Below are 13,241 nucleotides of genomic sequence, written 5' to 3' on the forward strand. Positions count from 1 at the left end.
CAGTACACCCCATCAGAATCCAGTGTGTGAGTGGGGGCTATGTAGCTTTTTTAAAAATTAAAACTTAAATTTTGCAGAACAAGATGGATGAAGCCAGAGGAGTACTGGCATAGTGCCTCTGGCTTGGCCAACCCCTGGTACGTGGTGGTACAAAGATGCAGAATCCCTGTGTGGGGGTGTTTTGGGATTACTGAATCTTTCGTAACCTCAGAGTTGGAAAGGACCCTTCCATTTTCAGATGGCTGAGTCTGCACATCACAGCTCCTATGCCTTCTGGTTTCTCTTGGCTTCTGGTTGTGTCTGTGTTGGGAAATCCTGTCATGTCTCTGCCTGAGTCCTGAAGACCCTCTGTGACAGAATATATCCCTGTGTTCACACCCTACACACTATTGTAATAATGTTTGTACCAGGTTTACCTCATGAGGTATCATTTAAAAACTCCTAATTTGCTGATCAGTAGTATAATGGCAAAATGCACATAGTGTTATATGTGAAGTTATAAACAGAAGATCATGTTTAGATCATGATGAGAAGTATGTTTTCCAGATTAAGTCTGGGGAGCGGTCAGACCAGTTCCTTGGAGACAAAGGGCGAGCAGACACTACAGCCAGCTGTAAGCACAGCTAATGGACCATTACATGCTAAGTGGCTATTCTTTGGCAGGAAAGGAGGCAGGGGTACAAATCTACAGCTTAGCAAAGAAATAGCATGGAGTTCTCTTGCACACAGACTGCCTGTCATCTTGCTCCCAGCTGGAAATGCTTCTCAAAGTGGGGAACAGAACTATAAAGGAAGGGGCAGACACTCCCTCTGTCTCTCCCTGTCCATTGTGTTCACAGCACCTGAAAAAACGAAGGAAGCAGCAGTTGGACTCTGGAGGAGGGGTCCTGACCTAAAGAGTTTGGTCAATAAGACTGCTGAAAGCATGTGGGGAGAAAACTTTGCTTTGAATCGAATACAGGTTGTTAAGTTAGACACGGGTTGCATTTTATCTTTATTGTTCTTGTAACCATTTCTGACTTTTATGCCTCATTACTTCTACTCACTTAAAATCTATCTTGTTAATAAACTTGTTTTACTGTTTTATCTAATCCAGTGTATTCAAGTTGAAATGTCTGGATAACTGTTTAAGGTAATATGATGATGTAGTTCTCCCTTATATTTGTGTATTTGTACTGTCCAGGAACATGCTGGGCAGTGCAGTACATGTATTTCAGGGGGAAGATCTAGGACTGGGAGTGCGTTGGGGTCACCCTGCAGTATAGCTGAGGCTGGAAAGAGCCAAAGTGTGGCTGGCTGGCTGCAGCACACACATGGACATTGCTGGGAGTGACTTACATGCTGGAGGCTCTTTGTGAGCAGTCCAGGGTGGAGGCTACAGTAGCCCAGCCTTCTGAAGAACACCCCAGGTTACAGGGCAGGGGTGACACAGCACCTCACTAGTCTGGATTGTACCCTAGGATGTTACGCCCTTTCCCATGTTTCTCCATGTTACATCCGCAAGTAGCTCCCTCTTTTTATCCCAGCGGCCATCCTTCCAGCCAGCCTTCCATCCCCATGTGATGTGACCTCACGTCTCCGAAGGGAATGGCAAGGGTTTTTCAGAAATGTAAACAAGATGGCTGATAGGCTGGAAAATCAATAATAATAAAATTATCTGTATATAAAATATGTGTAAGTGTATTTTAAATGAAGTATATTAAAGGCAGAGCTCCGTCCTGGCCGGGTCAATGGGTCCCAGCACAGCACTGTTTGATTCAATTAAAATGCCTGGTATGCTGTGTGTTAACCAGCAGCGTTGTTTCCTTACACTAAGCTGCAGTATTAAGGACAAGAGCTGCCAGCTTTAGTGAGCATATCCTGCTGGAGGTCTGCCCTGAACTGACTGAACGCCCCCCAGAAGGGTCCTGCCCCACAAGCCCTGGGGTCTTAGGACACAAGATATAAATATTTCTTGAGGAGAATGGGGTCACGCCTGCTCCTTTGAGACAGTCCTTTGTTGTGCTAGGTGGCAATGAGGTGGAGCACTGTGACAACCATGTAGTCCTGGGGTGTTCGATGTGTTACATGGATTTCATGTGTCTGGGCTCCTGTGAAACCCAGATATCTGAATTGGGGTGTGTGTGTGTGTGTGTTTGGAGAGTGCATACAACTGATCAACTTCCCCATATGGCTAACATCGAATAGAGATTCTCCTTTAGCTCCACCCAGTATTATTACAGTCCAACGCATGTGCACACATTCTTCCACCAATGCAATTCCGTTCTCAACATCAGCATCCTTTGTTATTCCAGCCCTTGCATCCTCTGCCTTTCAAGCTCTGCCAACATATCTGCTCGCCTTCTCCCCCTCCAGCCAAATATCCGTCTGGCCTTGAGAGTGCTTACAACATGTTTTTTGTGTGACCCAAGATAGCATTTGAACCTTGGTTTCCAGGGCCAAAAAGCTAGTGCAGTAACTCGCTGCACCCCCATGCTCCTTTCCTCCCCTTGCTGCTCCAAGGAATCCATCATCTCTCCTGATCTATAGAGACTCATTTTAGCCTCGCAGCACATAGCCTTTTTACAATTAGTAGCTTTTCTGTGGAGATCCCATATAACCAATGGTAACCTTGTTTATTTGTCCCCACCCCTTGTTTCTCACATTCTCTCTCTCTCTAGGACACTTGAAAGAAACCTTTTTAACTGCAGCTGTGACATCCGCTGGATTCAGCTCTGGCAGGAGAAAGGTGAAGCAACTCTGCAGAAACAGGAGCTGTACTGCATGAACATGGAGGCTGCTGTCATTCCCCTGCAGGAGATGAACATCACCCAGTGTGGTAAGGAAAGCCCTCTGTGTGCTCCGGTTCACCTTGTTCCCAAGGCTATAGAGAGAGGAGGCCAGGAGGGGCCCCTTGCTACCCTTGCCCGTCCTACAAGAAGTACCCAATGACAGGGAAATATTGTTAAAAAAACCCAGGTACTGTTTTTTGGTACAGAGTATGATTAACCCATCGAACTTACTGGTACCAAGGCAATTAAGAGTGATCTTTTTGAAAGAGATTAGGATACAGTAACTCCTCACTTAACGTTGTAGTTATGTTCCTGAAAAATGCGACTTCAAGCAAAACGATGTTAAGCGAATCCAATGTCCCCATAAGAACTAATGTAAATGGGGGGGTTAGGGGTTAAGGTCAGGCTTGACAAAGCCCTGGCTGGGATGATTTAATTGGGGATCGGTCCTGCTTTGAGCAGGGGGTTGGACTAGATGACCTCCTGAGGTCCCTTCCAACCCTGATATTCTATGATAAGAAAGAGGCCATTGCACTGACCCGTTGCCTTCTATTCCCATCTCATTCATTCGGGGCCCTCTTTACACATGCTGCAGCCCTTGATGCCCCCCTTACGCATACTGTGTCCGGTCACTCTCCCGTGTATCACCCTCCGTTCTGTACTGCTGCTGGTACCGTCTCTTGCACTCTGTGTGACCGCTTGGTGCCTGGGTGGCTCAGCAGGACAGAGGAGTAAGTCAAAGCCACTATAAATCAGTATTTCTTTGGCGCCTTGGAGGGAAGAGCCGGGGCGTCTTTCATTAGCAGAGATGTTTTTAATATGAGGACACATCCCTGGTCATCTTCTCTTGATTGTTATCAATTAGAGAGAAACTCTCTCTCTTCTCCTTAAGTGCCAGGAGCTCTGTGCCCTGTCCTAGCTCAGGCTGGATCTCTTGCCAGTGATTCCTTAGAAGCGGCTTTATTCCTCCCAGACCTCTGCACGGACACAGGTGCCAGGGGCTTGGGGGAAAGGGGAGAAGGGACATAGGTTTGGAAGGCAACTAGCACTTGGACAGAACTTCCTGACTTGTGTGCAATGTCAGAATTGCAAAGCACAGAGAAGATCCATCCATCCACCTGGTGATGTCCCCCATGTCACTCATTCCTTCCAATATGAGACAGCCAAGCTACTTGCCACCTCCTGTACTTCCCCCTCCCCTTCCTTCATTCGGAAGCACAGGACAGTGCAGGCTTCTTTGCTGTAAGGTGAAGCCTGCTTGGGAGACGGAGCTCATGGGGATCAGAATCCAATCCTGTACCGTATGTCTTGGCTGGCCAGGGTGCCCTAAGTGTCCTGGTGTTTGACTCCCTTAGATCTGCCCGAGATCAGCGTCAGCCACATTAACCTGACTGTGCGGGAAGGCGAGAATGCGGTGATCACGTGCAATGGCTCAGGCTCGCCGCTGCCTGATGTAGACTGGACAGTTGCCGATCTGCATTCCATCACTACTCATCAGGTAGGAGGCCAAGGGGCTTGGGTGGCTGGGCATTTACTGCCCTTGCCAAGGTCCATCACCAGGGTGTTAACACACAACACAGCAGTTGGGGTGCTGGCCCGGGGAATTTTCCGGGTCTTTGTTTCCTGTGTATTCCATTTTAATAGGGCTGGATGAGTGTTGATCACCACAGGAGAGAAGTGAAATGCATTGATTGTTTGAAATGGATTATATAGTCCACACCAGAGTCAGATTAGGAACCCTGGGTTGGCAGAGTATTGGCGGGTAGAGTGCAGATATTGACTCTAGGCAGCAAAACAGCTCTTCCTGCGGGCTGATCGTTTCACACCTTTAGTGCTCCCTTGGTTGCATGTTAGCCCGTCTCCACTAGCAAAATTATCCGTTGCTGACAATGGTGTATCAACAATAGGTGCAGCTGAACGTGGTTTAACTGCAAGTGGAGGCAGGGGCATACCCTGTTTAGCACTGTTTCAGAAGCTGTGGTTATAACCTCTTTGGACTAAGTGCGTGGGTGCACTGTGGTGCTCGTGGTGCCATGGACAGGGTGAGCTGTGAAACTGAAATCCTGCCTGGCCATGGTTGTTAGAGACCATGGCATTTTATACAGGAGTTGGGATCCTCTGGTCCTGGGCCCGGGAGGTGGGCAGGCCGGCATCATTTGTTGGGTTTGTCCTTATTGGTTTTTTTGGGGATTTGCAGACGAACCTCAACTGGACTAACGTTCATGCCATCAATTTGACCCTGGTGAATGTCACCAGTGAGGATAACGGTTTCCTCCTGACATGTATTGCTGAGAACGTGGTGGGAATGACCAATGCCAGTGTGCTGCTCACGGTCTACTGTAAGTAGAGGCAGGGAGACGCTGGCCATACATGGGCTGGTGGGAGGGTGAGCGTGGGAACTATTTGAATGTGTCTCCCGTCGGGAATTGTGCGTCACCAAGCTATGCTGTGCTCATCTTGATTTGCTGCTGTTGAGGGTGAGGACACGAAGTCAGAGTTGCTGCAGGAGACTGAGGCAGGGACCAGTCCTAGGACTACGTGTAAAAGGAGCTTTCATTATGGGCCAATTACTTTGTCCTCCAGCTTCTCTCCATTTTAGCTTGCCTGCAGAAACGGGCGTACTCCCAGTGTGGGTGTGTCAGTCCCACACTTGCACATGTGTGGTGAGCCCCTGCTGGGCTGAACGGCTGCGCCACATGTCTGCATGCCTCACTGGCACGTTCAGGTGGCTACTTGCATTCACAAAGCACCACTGGGAAATCCAGTGGGGTGAGGAAATGCCCAGCTGGGGCTAAAACTTTCTGAGTCACTCATCCCCTAGCCTCACTGAAATCAATGGAAGTTTTGCCATTGACTATAATGGAGTCAGGATTTCATCCCAGATCTGTTTCTACCAGGTTAATCAGTGAACACTGTGTAAACATGTGCAAAGCAAGGTTTAAAACCATTTACTTACAGGCTGTAGAGAGCTAAACTTTCATGTGCTTTCTAATATAACTTAATAAAAACCAGACCTTAACAGGAGTTTACGCAGCTTTGCCGCCTCAGGCAACTGGGACTTACCATGTGTTGCTGTGTCCATAACATTTGCCCTTAATCTGTGGTTTGAAAATCCCACATCCCTAACCCCCGCTGGTACCTGTGTAAACTGGAGAATTATGCCCCGTTATCCCATGCAGCACGGGCACCATTGGGCACTTGTAGCAATGAGGCAGAACTGAAGACAATAGAATATTGGAAGGAGAATAAAAAGTACGTCATTCTCTGGTCTCCCCCAAAATAAATAATTTTGGTGTGTTTGGATGGTTTGGGGGGGCTTTGGTTGCCTAAATTAATACAGTTCCAGATCTGATCAGCTGGGAGGAGACAGGTATGCCGTCCAAACCCTTTAAGTGCCACCATGTTGATGTTAATTTACATGCCCAGAATCCTGCAAGCCAGTACCAGTTTGTACCATACTTGCTCTAATGTAATCATTCTGAAAAGAGCTGATATTTTGGTGTAATGGTGACTAATTGCTTTGGTACCCTCCTAGTCATAGGGTGACCAGATGTCCCGATTTTATAGGGACAGTCCCGATTTTTGGGTCTTTTTCTTATATAGGCTCCTATTATCCCCACCTCCTGTCCCGATTTTTCACACTTGCTGTCTGGCCACCCTACCTAGTCATTCACCCAGAGATATAGGGAACTAAATTCCGACCTAGGCTTACAGGTGAAACATGCTGGGTGGGACTCTGCACGATCACTGGGTTAGCAGCCGTGGATCACGATTGAGGTGTATCGCCTGAGTTGTGAATGCGGAATCTTGGGTGTCTCCTCCGAGCTCTACCTCTCTCTCTTTGGCATTGCTGTTTCTCCATTTTCACAACATGAAACTCTTTAGAAAAAACAGAGGGGAAAGTTGATGGATCTTTCCTGTTAGTTAGGGGCTGCCTGTGGGCGTGACCCCAGCCCTCAGCATGGGGTGAGGGAAAGAAGAGTGCTTAGGAAAGAATAGAAGGCCTTTGTCTTATGAAGTTCTGATCCTTGCCCTACAGTAGTGGGCCATCTTTGGTCATGCCCTGTGGCCTCAGTGTTTGGGGCCTTACATGTGATGCTGTAATTAAGTTTTCATCAGCGATGGTGGAGCGGAGTTTGAATTCTTGAGGCGTGGGTATCCTCAGTTCAGAGGCCTCTCAGGAGAGGGTACCATGCATATGTATTAAATGGAGGTGAGCTCCCAGCTTCAATCCCTGTCCTGCTACACGTCCTTTAATTGTAACAATCCTGGAGGATATTCAACCAATCAAAGCCTCCAAGGACATGCAGCCATTCAGAAACCCTGAGGGATGTTTGCTTGAATGGCTGAGAATTCCTAAACTACTGAATGTGACCAGAGAGCCCCAAGGGGCACCTTGTAGACATGTGTGTAATTAATAACAATGCACTAGAAAAGCCTACATAACATGAGCAGGCTGCTCCATTGACATTGTGTGGGGAGGGGAATACAACAATATGCACGCTAAGTGGACAGCTACAAACTTAATTCGGGCTGGTCAGCAGGGGTCCAAATCCAAGATCTGATCTCAGACCTTGTTTCCCAGACCTACAGAGCTAGCCGTGCTTGTAGTTTACAGAGGCTAAAGTGGCTCAGTGGTGCCCCTCCAGGCTGATGTTCCGCATGACCCCATTCGGTCCTCCACACCAGAGAAAAGGCTGCGGTGAAGCAGGGCCGTTTAGGAATTAAACTGGTGGGGTGAGGAGGAGTGGGGATGCAAAGTAAGGGGTTCCAGGGGACACCCTCAGTGCTGAGGGGAAAGACATTTTTCATTTCTATTATGTATCCATTATCCAGGGCAGGGTGGAGCCTGATTACTTGTTTCTTTATTGGGGATTTTGACTGTCGAGACTGAATGTCCCTCTATCCTGCACTGCTCGTTACATGCCCACTAAAATGAATGTGAACAACCCTTAAACATGTGCTGGGAAAGGCCTTGCATCAGTGTGATGTGAGTGCTATGAAATGCTCTGAGAGCAACTCCCAGCTGAGACAAGCTTAGTTGATTTCGTGTCATCAAGCCCAGAGGGAAGGGAAGAAACTCTTAAATGACAGCAGGTCATCTCCTACTGCCAAAACCAGGCTTGGCTCCTTTGGGCAAGGCTCCATTCCAGCTCACCTGGTAAGGCTGCTGACGACATTGCAGCTGTAGTAGAGCGTAGCATGCACACACAGCAAATTCAGCCATGGGATGGAAGGTTCCTCTAGCTGTTCGAGTGCGCTTTGGTGGCTGGCTGCTGGGAGATGAGGTAATCATCATTGCCTGGAACATGTGAGGTTACTTGGGTCTTGAGTCCCACAAATTTGCATTGTGTTTCTCTATGCTAGATCCGCCACGCATTCAGAGCCTGGAAGAGCCAGAGCTACGTCTGGAGCACTGCATTGAGTTTGTGGTGCATGGGAACCCGGTGCCCAGCCTTCACTGGCTGCACAATGGTCAGGTCCTCAGGGAGACTGAGATCATCCGCATGGAGTTCTACCAGCAGGGTGAAGTGTCTGAGGGCTGTCTACTCTTCAACAAGCCCACTCACTACAACAATGGCAACTACACCCTCGTGGCCACTAACCAGCTGGGGACAGCCAACCAGACCATCAAAGGGCACTTCCTCGAGAAGCCCTTTCCAGGTGAGAGAGTCACAGCTTATGTTTCTGTAGTGCCTTGCATCCTGGAGCACTTAACAGGCTGCTATACAAGCTATGCACCAGGATCATTGAACCTCACATTAAAATACAGTCCCCTCTGGTGCACAATATAACTGTTTACCAGCATTGAGCAACATTTCACAAGAGTCTAGACATGGGTGTGAAAAAGAGTTGTGTATCCAGTTGAAATCTAAGGGGATTTTAGGGAGGGAGGATGTAATTATCCAAACTGACCATGACGTAAGAGCTAACATACCTATTGGTGCAGAAAGGTGCCATGACGTTTTTGGTGGCTTTGAATGATCATGGCCTTTGTGTCAAGTCTCCTCAGAAATATGGTGGCTTGAACAACAACACAACATCACGATGGGACACTTGGGTCTGATCAGCCATGTACAGACCAGGCATGGCCCAATTAGCTTGTGAAGTTTGCCCAACCCATGCCATATGATGCCAGGGGACCCCACTTTCTTCTTTGACAGGAATCTTCATCAGCATCTTAAGGGAAAAAAGGGTGAAAATTTGACAGAAAAGGAAATGAGTGACTGGTTTTTGCCTTTGCATTCTGCAGTGTTTGTGGTGGTTCTTGCTCCATGACCTATCCGTGAGAGAAGGGCTTAGGGCCTGCAGTGTATCATGGGGGGTTACCTCTGACGCCCCTTAAAGTGGACTCCCACTCTTTTGACACCGAATATTCTTTTGGGGCATATAACTGGGGTAGTGGCTGTGTGTGGAGGAAAGCCCTTTTGAGGGACTTGGTGATCTTGTTTTACTTTGTCTATAAAATGGCTGTGATCTAGATGGAATGTCCTCAGGATTCTATATATTTCATTAAAAAGAAATCTGTCAGACATCATTTTGGTGCAACAGCCCCCACAAAAATGGTAAATACCCCCCCAGTCCCTCGGCATTAACTATTTGTCAGGCACTCTCAGTAAATGATTTTAAATTCCTCCCTGTGTCACTGGGCGGTGAGTGGTGAAATTGTAGAAGGGAAAATGAAGCAGGGGAAGCTCTTGTTATAAGGCGTGCAGTAGAGAGGATTGTGGTGGCTGTCCTGCAGTGAAAGCGTGGGAGGGCTCTTGCACTGCCTTCTGTTTTTGCAGCACCAGATCAGGCACCCTGGAGTTAACAGAGTGGTGCATACTGTTGCCTTCAGGAGTGATGCCGTGAGAAAGTGGGCAGCGTGGCTCCTGCAGCCCCTAGAAAACGGAGCAAAATCGGGCACTTGCTATATATAGAGCAATACCAATGGTATTGTCATTTATTATTTATATCATGCCGTCAATGCGCACAGAGCTTTCCGGGCGGTCCGATATAGTAAATGGAAGCCAAAATCTCTGCCTTGAAGAGCTGACCAGTCTAAAGACATGAACAGATACAGAAAGGAGTGGCAAAATTATATTCAAGATTCAAGGATGATCATCTGTCTAGCTCCTTAATCTGTGTAGGCTTTCTGCTATCTGGGAGGAAGGGCAGTCTGTGTTTCTGGCACATGGGGTGGGGGTCAGGAGATAGGTCAGGTTATGTTCTCACCTCTGTCGCTTCCCATTTCTGTGATTCAGTTCCCCTGTCTGCAGGATGGGGATAACAACATTTTGTTTCTGATGCATCTGCAATGTGCTAGGCACTTTCCAAAGGTAACAGGAAGCAGGTCTGCTGCTCCAAAGAGCTGACACTAAAAATTCATTCCAGTCTTGCCACCATGTTGAGAGAATAAGCTAATGTTTAAGTGTTTTGAAATCCTTGTATAGAAGGTACTGGAAAAGAAAAGACTATAGATAGACCTAATCCAAAGGTTCGCTGCCTTTTTCTACCTGCCACTACAAACCCATCCCTTTTTTTCCTCCCATGAGCCTGTGTCCCAGAATCTTTCTCACTGTGGCAGCCCCCTGCCCATGATGTAATCAGTACATGATTTACTTTTCTTGAAGATCACTGGTTCGGACATTGCCAAAACTGACCTTTACATTCAGTGCATCTGAAATGTACAGTCTTGCATTTGAAAGTTGGTTTTTCTAGAAAACGTGAGGAGCTGTACATTCAACACACCTCATTACTGCTGCTAGTTACACTGGGGAGGTTTTCGCTGCAACCTGCCAGGACCAGAATTTCTTAAAATTAAAGTTTAGAGTCTCATAGATTCATACACTTTAAGGCCAGATGGGACCATCGTGATCATTTAGTCTGACCTGCACATTGCAGGCCACAGAACCTCACCCACCGATTCCTGAAATAGACCGCTAACCTCTGGGTGGGTTACTGCAGTCCTCAGAGTTTGATTTAAAGACTTCAAGTTACAGAGAATCCACCATTTACTCTAGTTCAAACCAGCAAGTGACCCATGTCCAAAGCTGCTAAGAAAGGCAAAACAATCCCAAGGTCTCTGCCAATCTGACCTGGGGGAAAATTCTGTCCTGACCCCAAATATGGCAACCAGACCCTGAGCATGTAGGCGAGACCTGCCAGGCAGACACCTGGGAAAGAATTGTCATAGCCCTTCCCAACTACTGTCCTATCTCTGGACATTGGAGATATTTTCTAATCGCAGTTGTGGATGGGCTATATACCACTGTAGGCAATCTCACTGTGCCACCCCCTTCATAAACTTATCAAACTCAGTCTTAAAATAGGTTAGGGTTTTTTGGCCCCACTGCTTCCCTTGGAAGGCTGTTCCAGAACTTCACTCCTCTGATGGTTTGAAACTTTTGTATAGTTTCAAGCCTAAACTTGTTGATGGCCAGTTTATATTCATTTGTTCTTTTGCCAGCATTGGCCCTTAATTTAAATAACTCCTCTCCCTCTGTGGCATTTTTCCCTCTGATGTATTTATAGAGAGCAATCGTATCACCCCTCATTCTTTGTTTTGTTAGGTTAAACAAGCCAAGCTCCTTAAGTCTCCTCTCTTAAGGTAGGGTCTTCATTGCTCTGATCATCCTAGTAGCCCTTCTCTGCATCTGTTCCAGTTTAAATTAATCTTTCTTAAACATTGGAGACCAGAATTGCACACAGTGTTCCAGATGGGGTCTCACCAATGCCCTGTATTATGGTAATAACACTTTCCTATCTGGAAATACGTTGGCTGATGCATCCTAGAATTGCAATTAGCCTTTTTCATGGCGGGATCACAGTGGTGGCTCATAGTCATCCTGTGATTGACCAACACAGCCACATCTTTCTCCTCCTCTGTCACTTCCAACTGATACATCTCCATCTTACAGCAAAAATTCTTCTTGTTAGTCCTGAAATTCACTTTGTACTGTTAAATTTCATCCAATTTCTATTATTCCAGTTTTCAAGGTCATCAAAATCTTCTTGTATGATGATCTGGTCCTCCTCCATATTGGCAATATCTCCCAACTTAGCGTCATGCACAAATTTTATTAGCACACTCACACTTTTTGTACCACGGTCATTAATGAAAATGTTAAATAAGATTGGTCCCAAGATTGACCCTTGAGAAACTCCACTAGTAACCTCCCGTCAGCCTGACAGCATGACCCATTGTTGTCTCCTCATTATCCAGTTTCTTACCCACATTTCAATTCTCTTATTAATTCTCATCATCTTCAATTTAACTAATAATTTGACTAATCTACTGATCTAACCATGTGGAACTGTATCAAATGCTTTACTGAAATGCAAGTAGATTAGATCTACTGCATTTCCTTTGTCTAGAAAATTGGTTATCTTCTCAAAGAAAGAGATTAGGTTGGTCTGGGATGATCTACCTTTTGTAAAGCCAGTGTTGTATTTTATCCCAATTACTGTTGACCTCTATGTCCTTAACTACTCTCTCTTTCATAATTTGTCCTAAGACCTTCCATACAACTGAGGTCAAACTAACAAGCCTGTAGTTTCCCAGATCCCTTTCTTTCATTTCTTAAATATAGGTACTATATTTTCAATTCTCCAGTCATAAGGTACAACCCCTGAGTTGACAGATTCATTAAAAATCCTTGCAATTTGATATACCAGTTCCTTTAGTATTCTTGGATGGAGATTATCTGGGCCCCCCAATTTGGTCCCATTAAGCTGTCTGAGTTTGGCTTCCATCTAATTTCTACTTCCATATCCTTGTTCCATTGGTACCTTGCCACTGGTTTCCATTGGTACCTTGCCTCAAGCTCCTCATTATCCCTATTAAAAACGGAGGCAAATTATTTGCTTAGGTGTTGGGCCATACCTTTATGATCTTTAATCTGCAACCCATCCTCAGTGCTTAGCGGTCTCACTTCTTTCCTTGTTTTCTTAAAAAAAAAGAATCTTTTACTATTGCTTTTAATTTCCTTTGCAAAGTTCAACTCTGCTAAGCTTTTGGCAGTTCTCACTTTTCTCCCTACACTTTCCGACTTTCAAGAAGTAACTCTCCTTTGTGTCCATCACTTCTTCCATTCCTTGTAGGTTTTCTCTTCTTAATAACCTGTTTGAGATGCTTGTTCATCCAGTTAGGTCTGCTATCCTTCCCTACAATTTTTTCCCCCTTACTCAAAGTAATTCCAAGCCTCTTCCACATTAAGATCCTTAAATTCTTCAATCCAATCCACTTCCCTTAGTTATTTCCTTTACTTTTTAAAGTGTGCCCTTTTGAAAACAAGGATAGTTACAGACCTATTTCTGTTTATCCTTCAGTTTAGTCTAAACTGAATTAATTCATGATCACTCGAATCAAGGTTGTCCTCTACAACCAGGAGTCCTATGAAGTCCATGCTACTTACCAATACTAAATCTAAAATAGCATCACATCTTGTAGGTTCAGTGACTATCTGGTGAAGAAATCTGTTGACT

General features: G+C 46.0%; 1 protein-coding gene across 5 annotated transcripts in view; it reads left to right on the plus strand.

Moving 5' to 3' along the window:
• Positions 1 to 13,241, plus strand: part of NTRK3 (neurotrophic receptor tyrosine kinase 3) — a 311,454-nt gene that overhangs the window by 104,485 nt on the left and 193,728 nt on the right. For all 5 annotated transcript variants that reach the window (XM_077827898.1, XM_077827899.1, XM_077827900.1 and 2 more), the window contains exons 5-8: positions 2,661 to 2,818; positions 4,127 to 4,269; positions 4,969 to 5,110; positions 8,139 to 8,435. In XM_077827898.1, the coding sequence (XP_077684024.1) occupies positions 2,661 to 2,818; positions 4,127 to 4,269; positions 4,969 to 5,110; positions 8,139 to 8,435 (740 nt within the window). The remainder of the gene's footprint in view (positions 1 to 2,660; positions 2,819 to 4,126; positions 4,270 to 4,968; positions 5,111 to 8,138; positions 8,436 to 13,241) is intronic.

The sequence above is a fragment of the Eretmochelys imbricata genome, chromosome 10 (genome assembly GCF_965152235.1).
Source record: "Eretmochelys imbricata isolate rEreImb1 chromosome 10, rEreImb1.hap1, whole genome shotgun sequence".
Taxonomy (NCBI): domain Eukaryota; kingdom Metazoa; phylum Chordata; order Testudines; family Cheloniidae; genus Eretmochelys; species Eretmochelys imbricata.